The 18,777-nt window shown below is 36.9% G+C and overlaps 1 protein-coding gene across 1 annotated transcript in view; it reads right to left on the bottom strand.

Annotated features, from left to right (window-relative positions):
• Nucleotides 1-18,777, bottom strand: part of ZNF804B (zinc finger protein 804B) — a 225,130-nt gene that overhangs the window by 18,670 nt on the left and 187,683 nt on the right. The window contains exon 2 of the mRNA XM_058036350.1: nt 13,413-13,556. Coding sequence (XP_057892333.1) covers nt 13,413-13,556 — 144 coding nt within the window. The remainder of the gene's footprint in view (nt 1-13,412; nt 13,557-18,777) is intronic.

Raw genomic sequence — 18,777 nt, 5'->3', positions numbered from 1 at the left:
GAAACAAAGTCTCTAAAATAAGTTTATGTTACAGTTTGTTATTTATACAGATATATGCAAATATTTTTTTTGCATTTGCTATATACAATTCTCTTTTTTATTTCCCATATGTCTGTGTTGATCATCATAATGCTAATATAGACATATAGATTAAAGATTATAGATTAAAAATAAGATATAGATTAAAGATCAGCTTTAATGCATTTGTTATTATTTTTAAAGACCCATAATATGGATGAAGTATATTTGTGCTATTCTTGTCATAAGGGAGGCCAATAGAGGAAGCACATTCAGATAGAAGATCTGTTAATTTTAATTTCCTCATGCATGGGATTGGAGTAGCAGTTTATGTTCCAGTTTCTGTTTTATTTGCAGAAAAAGATGAACATATGTTGGGGTTTTTTTTTTTTGGGGGGGGGGGGTTGGTTGTTTTTCAGGGATAATAATTCAAGAGCCTGGTTTAGCCTTTGGTTATCAGAGACAGTCTTCTGAGAACACATCCCAGTACATTGTACTGATATTAAAAAAGATTGTTTTCATTATATTTTATGTTTATTTAATGATTTTACAAATTTTGCCTCACATTATTATTGTGTGTTCTCTCCTTTGATGTTAGTCTCCTTTCTTCCATCTACTTGGTTTATCCATCTCTCTTCCCAGTTAAAGAGAATTTCCTTCTGAAATGACAAGAGCAAGTAGGTGCTTCTTAAGCAAATTCAGTACGTCATAGAAAGAGTTGACCAAACCATGAAGAGTGAATGCACTAATTTTCCAATTTATCAGGCAAAGATATTTTGATCCTATCTAGCTTAAAATTTTTTTTTAATTACCACGTGGTTAAAATATTTATTTGCAGCTTATGATTTGTATTTTGTCCCTTTGAACTTAATAGTGTGTTACATGTCACTGAGCTGAAACTTGACCCACTTCAATTGTGATGCCATAATTTAAAATTTTTAACACTATTCTAGAAACCTCTCCCTGAAAAGAGAGTAGGAATGAGCATGATATACTTTTATAAGAGCAATCCAGTACTACTTCTCTTACCCACTTATATGGAGTTCTGGAGTTATGGGAGGTAACATTTAATGTTATCCTCTTAGCCATGCTCCAGATAATGTCTGTTTACTCTTACATCAAATAGTGCTATAAACACATCTAGTTTTTCATGTAGACATGAGCATGCTTAAGAGTCAAAAGATGAACTCGCACTCACTGTTTCGGAAATAGTATGTTGCTTTTCAAATTCTTTCCTATCACTTGACACTAAGAACTTTTTAAACAAGCTTTACTACTCCCTCCCATGAAATTTTCATTCCTGTGAAATTCAAAGTTGCTCTGTTTTTTTTGCACCATGTTTTATTTCCCAGTAAACCATACTTTTCTACACCCATGGATTTTAATTGTTTCTTTCAAAGAAAGAGAAACACTGTGAGTATATGTACTGAAATGAAAAAGAAGCATCTTAAAATATGCACCAATTCAGATACAATATGGTGATAGTGGTTTCATATTCTTTAGACTAGGTGAGTTAAAACAATACTGGGAACTATTCTGGACACAAGGAGAAGTAGGACAGCTGGATTGAATGTTATAATTTTAATTTCTGATAAAAACTTCATCTTTTTTCCACATATTGTAGATTTAGCTTTTAGAGAGACCTTCTGCAACAATAAAAAGAATTATATAAGAAAAAACCCTGTTCATTTCCCTGAACATGAAAAAATTTCTATAACAATTGCTGTATACTTCTGATGCACTCCATGTTTAGATGTGTTAAGCTATGACTTGGTGTTTGACATATGTACTGTTCCAATTTCTTATTATTTTCAAACTGAAAGCCAGAATCTGATTTTTTTCCCCCGTTTTTTTTAACCAAGAAAATCGACATTATGGTGTGCTAAATTCAAAAATGGGAAGGAAATCAGAATCTGACATGGGTTCTTGAGAGCCAAGATTATGTCAATGAGTTGAATGTTTGGTGGAAGAATCAAATTATATAAAAGTAGCACAGAACTCAGAAAAGATGGTCGATTGTGAGCTGATGAGAATTAATGTTGCTTTGAAGTAAAGATGGGACTAATCTGAATATTCTGGATTCCTTTTGAAAGGTGACAATTACATTGTACCTTTTAGGCAATATTTTTGTATGCAAATATTGGTAATTATCACAGAATATTCTTAGCTGGATGATTGGCCAACTGCTGGCCCTGCACAGGGCTCACACCGTGTGCCTGAGGGCATTGTCCAAACACTTCTTGAACTCTCAGGCTTGCTGCTGTGACCTCTTGCCTGGGAGCATTATGTTCCTTGATAAACTGCAGTGGTTTACCCCCAAACGTGGTATTACTTTACCCTGTAGTTTCTGAGTTAATTATGATTTGGTATTCACACAATCTGGGCTAAGACAGGAGATCCAGGGCAGGTTCAGAACACAAGCCATACTCTGTTTTCATTCTGCCAGAAATGATTTAGTACCATGCTGGATAGCACAGATCCTAAATGGAAAGTGTAAACACACATCAATGGAATTTCACTTTTCAACACAAGCATTTAGGTGTCTCTTTTGAAAGAAGCAGTACTTGGAATCCATCAACATGCTAAGAGCTGAAAAGAAGCCAAGAAATGCTAACTATGAGCATAAAGTATGTCACAGAGTTCCAGGGGGTGTCTGTCAATTCCTCTATACTTACACACTTGTTAAAAGACTAGAACTTCTGCTATGCAGAAGAATTTGATATCTGGGATTTCTTTAATTTTTAGTCTTAGTGGGGGAATAAAATTTGGAAAACTCATATGAAAAATGAAATTATCAAGTCTCTCAATGTTAATGCATCTAAACAGCAATGCAACATAATATCTCAAAGTTGCAGTTTTCAAAATTTCTGTATCTCTAGAATGACAAACAAAAGGTGTGGTTATGTTATAATTAATATTATGAAAGTATTATTACATTCCTCACAAGAAATTTTGAAATGTATTTTTCTAAAGTAACACCCTGAAACAAAGTATGTCAGTCTTTATGAACCATTTCAAATTGTTTGAAACTAAATGGTGCAAACCTTCTGTATGAAATATAGTCACATTCCTGAGTAATTATTCTACTCTAAAAACATTTCCTGAAAAATTAGAGTTTAGGTTTTTTGATTTGGTTTGGTTTTGCTTTGGTTTATTTTCAGGAAATATATATTTTTTACTGTCCCATCATCTGCATTAGTACATTTGTTTGGTATTCACATGCATGTCACCTACATTTCTCTATTCATTCCCTTGAAATTTAATCTGAGAAGATGCTTAAAGAGCCCTCACCTTATAAATTATTTTTGATGAAACCTAATTATTATAAAATTGTCAAAAATGTGAAATGATAATCAGTCTGGGTTACCTCCTTTATTTTTTCTTTAGAGACATATTGGCATCTTTTAATTCATGCATTTAACTAAATAAGGATGATAAATGACTAATCTCACCCTTTTTGCTGCTGTCTGGGTGATCCATAGATATGTTTCTATTTTGCTTTAAAATATTTGTTTCTGCTAGGAATGCCCCTTAAAGATGTACAAGGCACATTGTAAGGTTCCTTGAACACAAACCTAGCTGATAAGTATCACTTAAAGCTCCACAGGAATCAATTGTGCAGCTACATTCTTGCATATTAATTACTGCTTGGAAAGTACAGGTGTTTAAAAATGAACAGAACTAGAATAGATACAAATTCTAGACAGATGTTTATAGTGCCAGACACACTTTGTGTATGTCAATGGGATTAAAAGTATTATCATTTTTTCAGGTGAGGGAAAGTTATCAGCAAGTTCAAAAGTTATGCAGAAGCCAAGAGAAATGTAATTTTTCTGTGAACATTTAACATTTTGTTGTGACGGTTAATTGCTGTATTTCCAAAAAGCTGATTATGGCACAGGGCTGCCTCAGGTAAGATATGCAGAGACGTGGCATATCCTGTGGAACAGGTTCCTTAATCTGGGTGAATAATACCTTATTCTAAAAGTCATTCCAGAAATATGAGTTCAGGTACCTGTGGGCACACGATCACCAAAGCCAATCATAGCATCTGTCTGTGCTTTGCCTCTCTCACCTCACTGTTTGTAGACACTGTATATCTTGACCTTAAAATGACACCATGTATTCCAGATCTACTGATTTGTCACAAAAACCCAACCAACTGTGCAAAATATGTGGCCTACACACAGTATTATGTAATATTTGCCAGTGCTCTGAGGCTGGCACAGGAAATGGAATGTACACCTGCAGTCAGTCTTGCCCAGCTCTTGATAGCTCATGTGAGCACATTTCACATGAATGGTCTCATTTTACATAGAAGTAGATAGAAAACATTCTGTTTATTCTGCTTTTTCTGTCTTTATAGCTGATATTGAAAAAGTGGAAAAATTCTGTATCCCTGAATACAAGATGTTTAAAAAGAAAACAACTCCCAACAAAATTTATCTTATTTATTAAATAACACAGGCATGAATTCAGTCTGGTTGCTCTAAAGGTTAACAGGGAATAATAATCCAAACATAAATATTTAGGTTCTACATGCCTAGATCACTTAATTAAGTCATATTCTATGTACTGTGTGTATTAACATTTCAGAACTCAGAACCAAAGGGAAGTCTGTTGATTTTGATAACTCTTTTTAAGCACTAGGATAAAGTATGACCTGGTCAAAACCTTTTTTTTTTTTTTTTAATTTGAATGGAATGTTTCAGGAAGTCTTTTGCTTCAATTTTTGGTTTTGGTTTCAGTTATCATTGCCATGTTAAAACAGTCATAACAGAATGCTTTAATTAATTTAGTTTTGGGATCTTTTTCCATAATCTAAATGAGAGCAAAGTTTGAAGCAATGGAAAATTATTTGAACCAGAGATTCTGAGTTTCCACCAGGTTAATTAGACCTTTAGTCTAAATTTAATTGAAGAAGAATGTATTCCTTCATGCTCTGAGTGAGGATTTATTGCACAAAATTAAAATCTAAAATGATGGTTTGAGGGGTAATTTTGTATTTTTTGTGGCTTGGCATCATCATTTTGGTTTTGTTATAAACGTAATCCTTACAATTCCTTGCTTATTTTAATAAGCCATCCATTACACTGCATCAACCATTCCTACTGCTAGGAAAATTACTTTTAAAACTTTAGTAATTAAAAAGTATACCATCTGAGAAGAACAGAAAGAACAGTAACACAGGCATTAATGAAAAGCACTTCCTCTAACTGACATTCTGGTTATTGCTATGTCTTAAATGCCAAAACCAGATAGTACACTTTTGTAATTCCTTATATAATGAAATGCTTAAGAAAAATTCTACAGTCCTTGGACCATCATTAACAACTATGAAATTAGGTGTCCCATGGGTTTTTTTCCAATTTAAAGAGGGTTAAATTGCTAATTTACATGTTAATTAGCATTCATTCTAAAGAACACCAAATGTAATTCCATAGCATCTAGCATTTAACAATTTAGCTTATCAAGACATTAAATTTAAAAGAAGCTCTGCATTATTTGCAAGAATTTTTGAGGGCTAATGATGAAAGGAATCTCATTATTCTAAGTAACATGCAATTAAAAAAGGATGAATACTGCCAATTTATTTACTTTATCACTGAGTAATAAGAAAGCAGCAGAGCATTGGCAGGGCAGCAGGTTTAACAGTTCTTTAAAGCTCACTGATCTGCACAGACTGGTAAGTTTAAAATAAAGAATTGTTTCTGGTGACATTTCTTTGGAATGTGTTGCCTCGAGTCACTCCTAATCACCAGAGTGTGCTCAGTGGTATTTGATAATGCTGCTTCTGCTGCTCAGGAGCTACTCTGCTGCATGCACTTGCTCTGGTGTGCAGTTGAAGCATCTCTGTCTACCAGACCTATAAATACAAGCCTCCCCTCATACCATTTAAGAAAATATTGCATGGTATTATAAAGCAAACATTAATTTAAAGAAATTTTCAAACTGGGAAAATAAATCTTCTTAGTTCAGTGAAACCACAGAATTATCACATTGTTTATGTCCCACTTCTGTGCTTATGTTGTACACTATTCCTTTACTTAAATGCTGATGTCATCCTGTTTTGCTTCATGCTACCCTTATTTGCATTAGTTTCTGTTATGTGACACAACCTGATTGTCTGTTCCCCTGAACTGCTACTTCAGCATTTCAAAATTGCTGGATTGCAGGTGCTCAGAAGCACAGCAGATGTGATGCAAACATGGTTTTTGAAAGGCAGGATTTCTCTGTCTCTAAACAACAGAAAAAAAGCATTCAGGACAAGGAAATTTTGGTCTTATACTATCTAGCAGTAGTAAAAGATGAAAATGTATATGAAAGCAGCATTATACATTCCATTCTTTGCTTTTTTTTCCAGAGCCCAGCATTTTTTATGTAAGCATTTTTGTGTAAGTCCTTTGTATTATTTTCAGTGCAACACTGTGTGCCAATACAATATCCATGGTACTCTCTTTAACAGAATTAGAGTTGTGAAATTTGGCCTAGTCACTCAATTTCTCACCCCTAAATGTAATGATTTAGACATTGGTGGTGCTAAGTGGCTGACACTGAGAGACTCCTGCTGTGCTTTATCCTGGTATTTCTCCTCATTTACTGATTATTTCTCCTGGCCCTTCTTATCTTGAAACTCTTTCTTCTCCCTTGTCTTCTAATTCCTGAGTGATACTTGCATGCCTTGCTGTTCTAGCAGTTTCTGTCCACACCTATTTCCATAATTGCTTCCCAAATCCACCTGTTCTTCTGTTTCCCTCTCATTTCACAACATCAGTTTTTTGCAGGCAGCAGTTGCATCCCTTGCACAAAAGGAATTAAATTCTAAAGTACAGTCCAGCTTCAGTACTGAGTCAGGGATGTTTCCTCACTGAAAACAACATGCAACCTCAGATTAAAGATTTCATTAAAGGGCAGATCCATAACAGTATCACTTTAGGGTGTCCCAACAGTACTGATTCTGAAGCCTTCTCACTTTGTTATTCTTGACTTTGCAAATACTATGTATTTTTACTGTTAATTTGCTAAATCTTGTCATCCATAAGCAAAATTTCAGCCCAAGGGCCAGGGAAAGCTTGTTCTTAAAACACAAAGTGTTTGTAAACCTTCATTATAGATATCACAATCAGTTCTGTATCTAACAATCCACTACCACTGGGGTAACCTAGTTTGTAAGCAAAACTAGTTTAGATACAAGAATGATGGATGGAAGGGGTTAATTCACATGAAAAAATTCTGAAAGGGTGAGAAAAACTTTTAATTATGGAAAAGGCAGTGTGAGAAAAGTATAACTATTCAGCAAGAAACTATCAAAAATTTTCTCTTCGAGAAAAGTTACAGTCAGAGTGGAATTAATTTTTGGAAGTAGGAACAAGAATATACACTGAAAAATCAGTGTATGAAGAACAGCTAAGAAAGTGTGAAGCTGTATCAGAAATTAGAGAATGTAATAAATGGCACAGGAATAAGTAACAACAAGAAAATCTCTAGTTTCACAATGAGTAAGGAAAAGGTCTCTTTAAGGCAAAAAGACACTGAAATGATAGGATAGACTTCAGAAATAAATTATTTGCTTTTAACTTTGGTCTTCATATAAAAAGAAGCTAGACTAGTCTAGAAACATTGAGACTATGCTGTTTCCAAGGGAAGAGAAAGATGTGCTTAAAAGGATAGAGCACAGAAAATTGTTATTTCTATTGCAGATTAATGAATAAATAAAACAAAATTGAGCACATCCTTACCCCCAAATTCAAGAGGAAAAAAAAGTGTTGCAAAGAAGCAGAAGTATAACAAATGTTTTAATGGAAAAGGTGATCATTCTAAATAATTGTATAGCAGAGATAGTTAAAATATAAACTGGTAATAGATTTGGCTAAAGTTAGAAATATGCAGGCATTTCACTGAAATTAAAGAATGCTTTGTAGAAAAAAATCTGTGAAACTGTTGACTGCATTGAATCATAATGTCAATATTCTATTTAAATTTCATCTCTAACACCTCTCTCTTGTAAAACATATGAGCTTCCTTCATTTTATACATTTAATTTTTTTTTTTGAGGGGGTTTTTTAAAGGGCTACCTCTTAGAAAGTTCAAAGTTTTCAGGACAGCGCCTAATTTTAAACACTCTAAATTGTACACATATAGAAATTTGTGTATGTGATAGCTGCTTTGGAGCATAGAAATTCATTGGTCATTAGAGAAGACAGTAACTATGACATATACAAAACACTTGCATCACTTCAAATCCACTTATAAACCAGCTGTTTGAGGGAATCTAACACCATATTACTGTTTCTCTTGTTTGACTTCTTTTTTTTAATCTTAGAGATGTGAGGAATGTGAAAGTGTTTCTTGACAAGCATCAAACCAAGGTGATATTTTTGGTGAGTTACAGGAGCAGAATCCTGCTGACAGCACCACTTGCTAACTGAAAGCAAGAAATTATGAGGCCTTTTACTACTCAGGTTGTTTCCTGAGAAGGCCACAGAGTACAGACCCATGCGCAAAACTTGGCCCCACCAAGTCAGGGCCAGTGTGCTGCTTTTCAAGGGTCATCTCTCTAAAGGCCAATGTCCTGATGCAGAGGTGCAGGAGCAGGGGCTGCAGGGAAGGACCTCAGCCCTGTCCTCATGGGATCACCAGAGAAACAGTGGGTACACCCATTTTCCAAGGGAAAATAGCACAGACCACACAAGCCCATGTATTAGGGGACCTTCATGCTGGTGTAGTTCTGTCTGGGATTAGGGTGTTCTTACAGCTGAATATGCATTCCTTGGTCCACAAGAAGGTTTCTTAACATGTTTGCCTAATTTCCCACATCCAGATCCTAAGGTGAAATTCCTCAGATATTGCCAAACCACTTATTTTTCCTCCAAATGAAAATTGTTTGGGTAACACAGGTTTGCCTTGGCACCAAAAGACACGACTTACTTTTCCTCCAATAAACACAGAGATGCTGGAAAAAACACCCTCAAGATGAACTAACAAGATCTCAGCACTTACAATCATTCCTGGAGCTTTCTCTGAGTTAACTTATCAGTACATTTTCTGGGTGGCAGCAGCAACGCTAGCTAAAATGTAAGCATATTTGCTAGCTTTGAAGTTTAACAGGAGCTAAATCTCTGTCTGAATTAGAGTTTAAATCCACAAGCACCATAAAGGCTTAACAGTAAATGCCAACAGCTGTACACACTAAATCAGTTTCTCATGCCAAAAATATAACAAAATGCTTGTATGCATGGATGTAAATACTGAAATACAGGTATGTTCATGTAAACCAGAGTAGACTGAAACTTCTGTTCTCTTACTTAGTACTGTCTGCTTCAAGGACACTAAAATTTATGTTGTGGGGTGCTTTTTATAGTTTTTTTTTTAGTTTGTGTATTTTTTTATTGCAGGAGAGAGTGTGATGCATTTAACTGTATGGTTAAATTTTGACAACAAAACTAAAAGCTTGCTTTGTCATCAGAAACCCCAAGATGGCAATACAGTCTTGTTTTTCATTGCTGCTTCTAGCTATTATTATTATTTTTTTTTTAAGCATCATAATTATTATATTGCAGTACATGGAATGGATTTGTGATTTTCTCATTTGCTGACATCTAAAAGCCTTGCTCATTGCTAAGGATTATTTGTACAAAAAATTGAAAGCTCCAACTACATTGTTGTTAACTGAATGAATGGATACTGTGCATGACCTGGACTTATTAAAAGATTCCATTTAATAATATTGACCAAATAGACACCTCTGCTCAACTTTGGCTTCATTTTAAAGATGCACAAAACATGGTTAAAAAGAACTACCCTTGTACATTATTTTCAGCTTAACTGACTCCTGCATAAATTACCTTTTCAGGTGGCAGCCTGTCTTGGTTCTCTATATCCTGATCACTTTAAAATGAATTCTCACCAGGACCCTTTTTCCTTTTCAGTGCTCAGAGAGCTTTGGCAGAGCCCAGTACCCCGTTCTGATGCTGTTAACTTTTGCTGCAGAGAGCACAGCGAGCAAGCCAGAGCCAGCGCCCTTCGCCTTGATGCTTGAGGAGAGAAAGTGCAGGTTTATCAAGCAGGCTGCTCCCCCTGACTGCTGCCCCTGGGTTCATAAAGTCACAGGAAAAAAACAAAAAGGGAAAAGCTGAGACTTCAAGTGGGTTAGCTGACATGTGGTGGGCCAATGAGAGATGCATGCACAGGGCTGTACGGTGATAAAAGATTAGATTCTCCCAGGAAAGTCGCTCCCACTCCTGCCCCAGCCTTGCTAAGTATCAGGTTTAACAGCACAGGGCTCAGGTAAAGCTGGGTGGGAGTGCAAACTTCCAATCAGACAGATTTTCTGTGTTCACTTTATTCAGCAGGGCGCTGAAATAAATTAATTTCCAATAGCAGGTAACATCAATGAAAAATTCTTGTAGCGTGTCAGGAAAGATGTTGAGTCTAATGCTGACAAGACAACCAAAGGAATAAGAATTGCTTAATAGTGGGAAAATGTTACTCAAAAATAGATAAATAATATTAGAACTCTCTAGGGTGATTATAGTGTTAGAAGATAATGAAGATATAGGCATTGATCTTTGATGGTCTGTCAAAATTTTATGCATATATATGTACACATACCTCATATTTTTATGCCTATAAATTTGAAGGTATGTAGCAAGCAGAGAGAGAGGGGGGCAATGTCTGAGTATACTGCTTTAGAATAATCTAACACAGAAAGACAGCAGAAAGCCCATTTATGCAAACAAGGCCAGACTGCCATCAAAACATTTTGCAGCCTCTGAGGACAGGGAGGGCAATGGCTGGTATGCCAGCTGCTGGGTCCAGGACTCAGCACTTCCTGCTATAACAGCTGGTTGAAATCATCTATAAGAAAATGGATCGTAAAATTAATTTTATGAAACCACAATATTTGGAGATTAAAGCCACAGTTCTCTGAATAAAATCTGTTTCTTCTGGAAGACAAACAAAAGACTTATGATTAAGTACTCAGTGCAATATCCTTTTTTCTGCCTTACTATCTTCTCTAAACCTCATTTCCACTTTAATACAAATTGTGAAGTAGTAGCATTTAAATGGGAAATCACATGGGAGGAGTATACTGTATTGTTACTGAGATGCAAAGAGTGTCTCATTTTAATTTACTCCCCATTAGAAGAATGATGTTTAGAACATACCCATGCAGATTACTAAAGCTACCCTCAAATTACTGCTGGGAAGCAGAAAACGTACCTTCAGAGGAAGAAGCTCTTGTATTGGCTAATGTCCCTCCCAGAATAAACATTTTGAAACAAAACTAACTAAACCCACAGGAAACCATAAATTAACTTTTTTTTTTTTTTAAGATTATGCTGATGCAATCATGAAGGGAGGCTTTTCTGTGACTGACTATAAAAAGTCAGAGTAAACACTTACCCTATTCCTAGAGGCAAACTAATTCTTTTTCCAGGCTTGGCTGACCAGGTAAGCAGTGAGAGGGGAGAGGAGACTGAATTACCCTGTCACATCAGGAGGGTATCTAGCTAATCCTGCACTAACTGAGCCTCTGAACTGCATCTGAAAGGGCAGGACGAGGTGAGCTTGCACTGCCCGTTGATATTCTGTATGTGTCGTGCATTTCTGTGCAGACTCCTAGTTTCCAGCACTATATGTCTGGCAGCTTTTAAAGCAGTAAATTTATCTGAAAATTAGGAAGAGTTTTATTGCTTAAACAAGCCCTTTTATAACAGAAACTTGCCAAAAACCTCCCCTGCCCAACAACCCAATCATAGTTGGTGCATGAAGCAGACTGTTGGATTTAGCATAAACTGCTTTTTGCAGGGGGAGTGTGTGAAGAGGAAAGAGCACAAATGGCTCCATTTGAGTTCAGATGCATTTCTGATGACTTAAAAAAACAGCTGAAGGGTGAAAAAATCTTGTGTGCAGCAAATGGGAATTTATAGGGATTAGAGTCACAGGTTTAGGATCTGGAAAAACATTTGTTTTGTACAATTATAAACAAAATTATGGATTAATTAAAAGAATGGTGATGAGGGGAATTGCTTTTGATTTAATGCATAAGCACATAACTCTGGTTTGGGAGTGATGGGACAAAAGAGTCCCATTATTACCCATGGATAGCTGCCTGGGGTGCTTGAATTCAGCAGGATGGTTCAGCATTTGATGTGTGGGCAGACCTTAGGCAGTTTTTTAATGAAGTGCTGTGATAGATGCACACAGAAAATTTCAGGGTGATTTACATCCTCTGTGATGTAAATCTGCGGAAGACAATAAGATTGCTTTCAGGGAGACTGAGGAGTTTTGCCTTTAGCATTGCTCATTTTATTCAACATTATTATTTCTAATACTCTCTCCAGAAATACCTGCAACTTCTAATGGTTTAACATATTTTTGAGGTAGCTCCTGACCCTCATGAACCCACAAGTGTGATCACACAGAGGACACTAATTCCCTGGCAGCTTGGATGCATGCAATGCATGAGCACTTAAGTGCAAGCACTAGCAGAAATCCAGGAGGAAAAGATCCATCTACAGAATCCAGTAACATGTGCTTAGCATGCCAGGTCAGCAGAGGTGATCTCTGCTTCAGAGGTTCAGAAACGTTCACTCCTGGACTTCACAAACCATTTTCTTTAAATTCTGAAGTGTTTATATGAATTAATTGCATTTTCCTTTCATGTTGCCAATTGAAATGTGGATTTTGCTAAAATTGGAGGAAAACCGGGACTTGGGAAATAAAGTTAATAGGCACATATGGGTAAAATATACCTACCACGTACAAATGTGATAGAATTGATACCAAAAAAGTGTTAAAAAATTAGTATTTATGATCTTTTTCCAGGAATCCAACGTTTCATCAGGGATTATTTTATATCATTCTGTATGCAAGGAAAAATGTATTTTGCCTGAGAAACATTATGAGATGTAGATTTTAACTCCAGAAACAGATGCTTAAAAAAAAAGGATAAAATTAATTTTTGCCCTTGAAACAGCACAACCAGCTTGAAACAGCATGGTCATATGCCTTCTGACAAAAACATGAAGAATAGAGGCTTTTCTGTGACTAGGAGGGTCAAAAGAGGGACCTGGTTGTTTGAGGAAGTGGTCTTGCCCCCTACCTGTGGTTTTTAAGCAATTCCACATTTAAATTTATCAAATTAAGTCCAGACATCAGTATTAAGCATGTACCTAAAGCTACAGCTGAGATCTTTCAGTCAGAGTAGCTTAAAAGAAATTGTGATAAAAGTGAATATTTTCCATTTTATTTTAATGGAAAATAGCATGCTGAAGTTGAAAGCATCAAATGATGAATTGTCTTCTACTTGGGTGAATTTAGAAACCTCCCACAACCAATGAGGAGGGAAGAGAGACCATCGTAACATGCAAGACATTTATCAGGTTTACCTGCTTGTGAGCGTGGTCATAAGAATTGATGTGGTTGTCAAACTCCTGGTGTTTGTGGTACTGCTTGTCACACAGTTGGCAGTAGAAGTTAGCCTTCACATCCTCCAGGGCCTTAGCTGCAGCTTTCTCCTTCTCAGCGTAGTCCTGCAGGGCAGAAGCAAAGGGAGGCTCTTCACCTGAGACCGTGAACTCCTGCTTTTCATCAGGCACATTGCAAGCCCTGGACAGCTGGAACACAGACTCCATCCCAAACATGCTAAGCAGGTTTTGGTCTTAAATGGGATTCAATGAAAGTGTTGTGTTTCTTGGGGACTTGCTCTTACTGCTCATTGTAGGTTCTGTGAGGAGAGAGGAACGGGGTGCAGAGGAATGCCATCAGGATACTGCCTAGCCCTGGGCAGCAAAGCCGAGCAGTGAAGAACAAGAGAGCCCCCAGTGTCAGCCTGTTAACTCAGCCCCAGACTGCCCCAATATCTGTTCTTTCAGGTACTGCTGCTCACAGCAAGTAAACTGGTTTAATCTGATATTATGGCAGGTTTTCTTTCGTGTTCTGCTTTCTGACTTCTATGGAATATTCACCGGGGCCAGGCAGCAGATTGCTTTGGCTGGCTGAGATTTCTCTGGAGCAGACCCCCCCTCTGCAAGAGCCTTTTCTGTTCTTCCCTGTCCTTCCCAACATCTGCATGAAGGGACACACCATCCAACCTGACCAAAGTGAAAGAGTAACTCTTGGCCACAACCACTGAGAAGAGTACTAGCAAATGCCCAGGCTCGTGCAAACACAGCTGAAAACAGGGAAAACACAATTAGTTCCTAATATCTCCCCAGTGACACAAGTGAGAGCTATGGAGAGTCAAACACTTCAATTCAACACATAGCATTAGGTAAAAAAGAGAAAATTTCAAACATAGGAGCCAGAAGTTACTGAGGTCAAATTAATGCACTTAAATAAAGGGCCTGATATGCAAAATTGGCAGCAGCCTTTGTCAATCTTATTTCCTTTAAAAGTCCTGTTGCTGTTATTTTTATGACACTTCCTCAAACATTTAGCATTAAAGTGCAAACTTCTGATACGGAAAACAAGAACAAAAAAAAGTTGGTAGAAGCTATTCATTTTGTATTCATATTGACAAGCTGGTATTTCTTGAGTGCACGTAATATATTGCCAGGGATTGCAGTAATTCATCATTTGCTGTACTGTTTTACTCTCCTAAAGAAATGAGCCCTTTCTGCTGCCAGGTTTCCATGCTCTCAGTCAGTGTTGTGTGCTGTCCACATGCTTTCACCGCTCTTTGCGTGACAAACTCCGAGTGCATGAAAGCCAGGACATGCTGCACATCTGGGACAGCCTGCTCTTAGCACATCACTGTGCCCAGCCCAGCTCCAGGGAGCAGAGAGGGCTGGAGGTTGGTATTGGGTATGGCAGATTAATATGAAGGTACCTTTTGAGCCCTTCAGAGGGGGAGAGACTTTATTAAAGAGTGACATGATTCAAATATGAGACTTGGCCAAGGAGCTGATGCTGGTCGTTTGTGTGACTCACTGAACTTTGCACAGCTCTGTGCTGTGAGTCCTTCTGTTTTGCCTCTTTTTCTCTTTACACCCTCATATTGGTGTGAGTAGGTCTTTTTTACACCATAGTTTTAGAGGCTGCCTTTGCTGGTGAGATTAACTTCATCTAAACTTGGCTGTCTAAAAGTTAGGTGTATGGGTAAGACAGAATCCTAAGCTGCTTCTGAAAGAAAAATGCTAGACACTGCCAAATGGTTATTAATCCCATCTATTTCAAAAACCCATTCTAGGATGAGATTAAATTCTCCAGAGGTTCTATCTCTCTCTGACCACTGCAAGGCTCTAAATTACTAACCTGGCCTACATCCTTAATTCTTAGATTGCTGAACTCAAAGATAATAAATTCTATATTGTATTTCTTTAGATTCAATTCTAAATCTCCCCATGAAACTTGCATGAACTGACCTACTTGAAGACAGGGGTTCAGAGGGGAAAGCTGTGCCAAGAATTTTGATTTTACATCTTATTGATGATACCAATGGCTTACCAGTTCCTCCCAGAGGTGAAACATGCAAATAAATCTCTTTCCTGCAAGCATATAGCTCAGATGGGTCAATATGCACTAAGAAAAAAAAACTAACCTGAGCTAACATTTCTCCACTTGAGAGGCTGCTCAATTATGGTAGTTAATCCTTGATTGTATCAGGGAGAAATATACCCACAATCAAACAGTTAAATAGCTTTCATTAGTTATTTAAATTTACAGAGCTCATTAAAAAGTGATACTTTTCAGCTTATGCTTCAGACCCATTGTTTTGCTAGCATTAATTATTCACCAGGTGATAATTATATCACTTTGATATAATTAAAATGCATAAATTAGAATGTGGATGCAATAGTATTAGTTATGCAGAGATGTCTTCCCTGAAAATCAAGTGTTGGAAGCAACATATTTTTATTCTAAACAGGTAAAAATGTAAGTTTTGCACTCACTGGAAGGCAGCCAAAACATAATTGTTTTGTAGGAGGTGTTGCAGGTTGTTTTTTTTTTTTTAATTTGTTGTTGTTGTTGTTTTGTTGGTTTTTGTTTGTTTTTTGGTTTGGTTTTTTTTTTTTCTCGGTCTGAACTGTCAATTAAGTGCTTACAGCCTGTTCCACCTTTCCCTCTGCTGAAGGAGAAGCCCAAGTGTTTGGGGTGAACGCACCACATTACTGCCTGTAAAGCACAGCTGAAACTGCTGCTCGTGAGCATTCCAAACTGCCAACTGTATCTTTCTCAGCAGAAATTAATACAGTTCCCTTCGCATAAAGATGTTTTAAAATAGCAACAAGGCAGCTCCCAGGTGCATCCTAAGATAATCACAACTACCTCCATTGCCTTATTGCTTAATTATGCTTGTCTACCATGGCAAAAGATATAACTTCCTGCTTGCTTATCGATCAGATGCAGGGAAATTGAATGCCACATCACATACTTTAGAAAGGTCATGGATTTTTTCTTTCTCTACAAAGACATAAGAACTTCTAGCACTACTGTAAATTGCGCCTAGTCAAATGAATTTTCACATCCAGACTTCTAATATCATCTCACTAGGACTGTAGAGACCGATGGTCAATTCTGGCATGGTGAATGTGATCACATGAAAGAAAATCTGTGTAACTGTGCCTGTAGAAAGCATAGGTGATCCTGAAGGCCTGGTCACACAAATGCAGACACAGGCAGGCAGCAAAGATGCACCAACACATTTTGAACTCTGAATCTTCAATGGCAAGGAATATATTTGTCATGGTCTCATAAATTTTACTTTGGATCACACCCTCCTTAGTAATGGCACAAAGCCTGGGTTGACATGTGTGTACTTATAGGACAACATAAATTAGCAGTTCTGTCTTTGAGTCATGGACAGCAGTGGTTCAACCTCATGTAAGGGGTGATGTCACCCTTGTAGGTGAGAACTAGAAGCCGTGGATTAACCAACTTGTGTGGTGCTGGATGCAGGCAGTGAAGTGGATAAGGACAAACAAGTGCAGAATATGTCTCTAAATGCATTTTTTCTAGAAGCCTGCAAAATGGTTCCATATTATAGATTTTAATTGCATTCACGTCAATTTGACCCACAGAGACACATAACTGTAATAATTGTTTATATATTGGACTAATTTTTAAAAAATACTTCTCTTGCATGTTAGGCTAGAAGTGCTTTCACTTAGCAGCTACTTTTGCAGTATGCTTGGTATTGTGAAAACTCAATTAATGGTAGCTGACATTACATTTTCTAATATGGGGAAAATCAATGAAAAATCCCATGTAACTGAGTTTTCTTGAATGTTGCCACTGACATCTAGTCAATTAGAAATCATTTATTAAATCTAGAGTCTGTAATAGATATTTAATAGACTGCACGGCCATTAAAGGATGCTGATCTAGACAAAACAATACCACATTTCTTGTCTCAGTAACTGATAGTAAATATATCTGCTACGTTCAAATGGACTAAGGTGAAAAGTAGGTCACTTGATAACAATAAAACTTACTGAGGCAATTTTCTACAAACCCATGGATTTCTATAAATATACTGGAGTAAATACACGGTGCTTGTAATAGAATATGAGAAAAATATAGCATCATTAGCCCACTTTTGATTACCTATTTCTAAATTGGAATGCAAAATTAGTGACAGAACAGCTAACTCACATTAATGCAGAGCTCAGTAAGTGACAGACTGCTTCCTCTTCGGGGACATAAGCAATCAGTTTGGTAACTTAAATATAATTTTGTGAACCAGATTAGATATGAGTTTTAAATACTTATGCAACTATAGAGGTACTTCTTGGGAGTTCTCAGGTGAGAGGTTAAAGGAGAAATAGGATGAATATAAACACATGAATTAGCTACAGATTACAGTCTACATCTAAGACTTTTAAATGTATTTTCATTCGTGATTTAGATGACAAAATGAATTGTGATTATCTATGAAATCTATGAATTCTACTAATTAACAGCATAGGGCATACAAAGGCTTTAGGGACCTGAATCAAGACTCAAAATTACTGTAATAATCTTCAGATATGATCTTAAATCAGCAGGATAAAATTCAGTAAGATGTTTGTCAAGTTCTGCAGTTTGGAGGGAGAAATCACGTTCATCAATACTAGATTAGGCATAGCTGCATAAAAAAATACAAATGCAAGAAAAAAGGTCCAAGAGTTAGAGTGGAAAAGAAGCCAAATGAAAGTCAACAATGAAAGTCAAGGCAAATCACATTCTGACATGTTAATAGTGATGTTATAAGTAAGATGCTGAGGGTAATTATTCCACTTGACTCAGTATTGGTGAAATGTCAGCTGTAAAATACTATTTGGTACATCTACACTAGAAAATAACTTGGCTTCTAGATCTGACCCTCTATCATTCCCACTGTGTGTGTGATAGTTAATTCCTGGGCTTTTAAATTTCAGTTCCCTTTGAGATAAAAATTGGAGTTCCAGAATAATGTCTGGTGCAGGGACCACACTCTACAGGCAGCAAGGATGAGACACCACAAACCTCTCCATGCCCTGTATAGTCTTACAAAAACCCAAAAGATTTTGTCAAAGAAAGCAACATTTGCATGCCATAAGAAAACATGCGGCATAATGTCACAAAACAACTACCCCAGCAGTGGTTTAACGTAGCCCTTACACTTCATCATATAGACTGAAATAAAAAACAAATACAACAATCACACCTGACAGTACCAGACAGAGGAGACTTCAGGCAAAATGGATATATGGTCAGCTTGTCCTGGGGTGCATGTACTTTTTGGGGAAGACCAAAATGTAGATGTAGCCTTTGAGACAGTTTGCTTCCCAC

The sequence above is a fragment of the Melospiza georgiana genome, chromosome 1, assembly GCF_028018845.1.
Source record: "Melospiza georgiana isolate bMelGeo1 chromosome 1, bMelGeo1.pri, whole genome shotgun sequence".
Classification (NCBI taxonomy): domain Eukaryota; kingdom Metazoa; phylum Chordata; class Aves; order Passeriformes; family Passerellidae; genus Melospiza; species Melospiza georgiana.
This window is presented reverse-complemented; position numbering and strand designations above follow the sequence as displayed.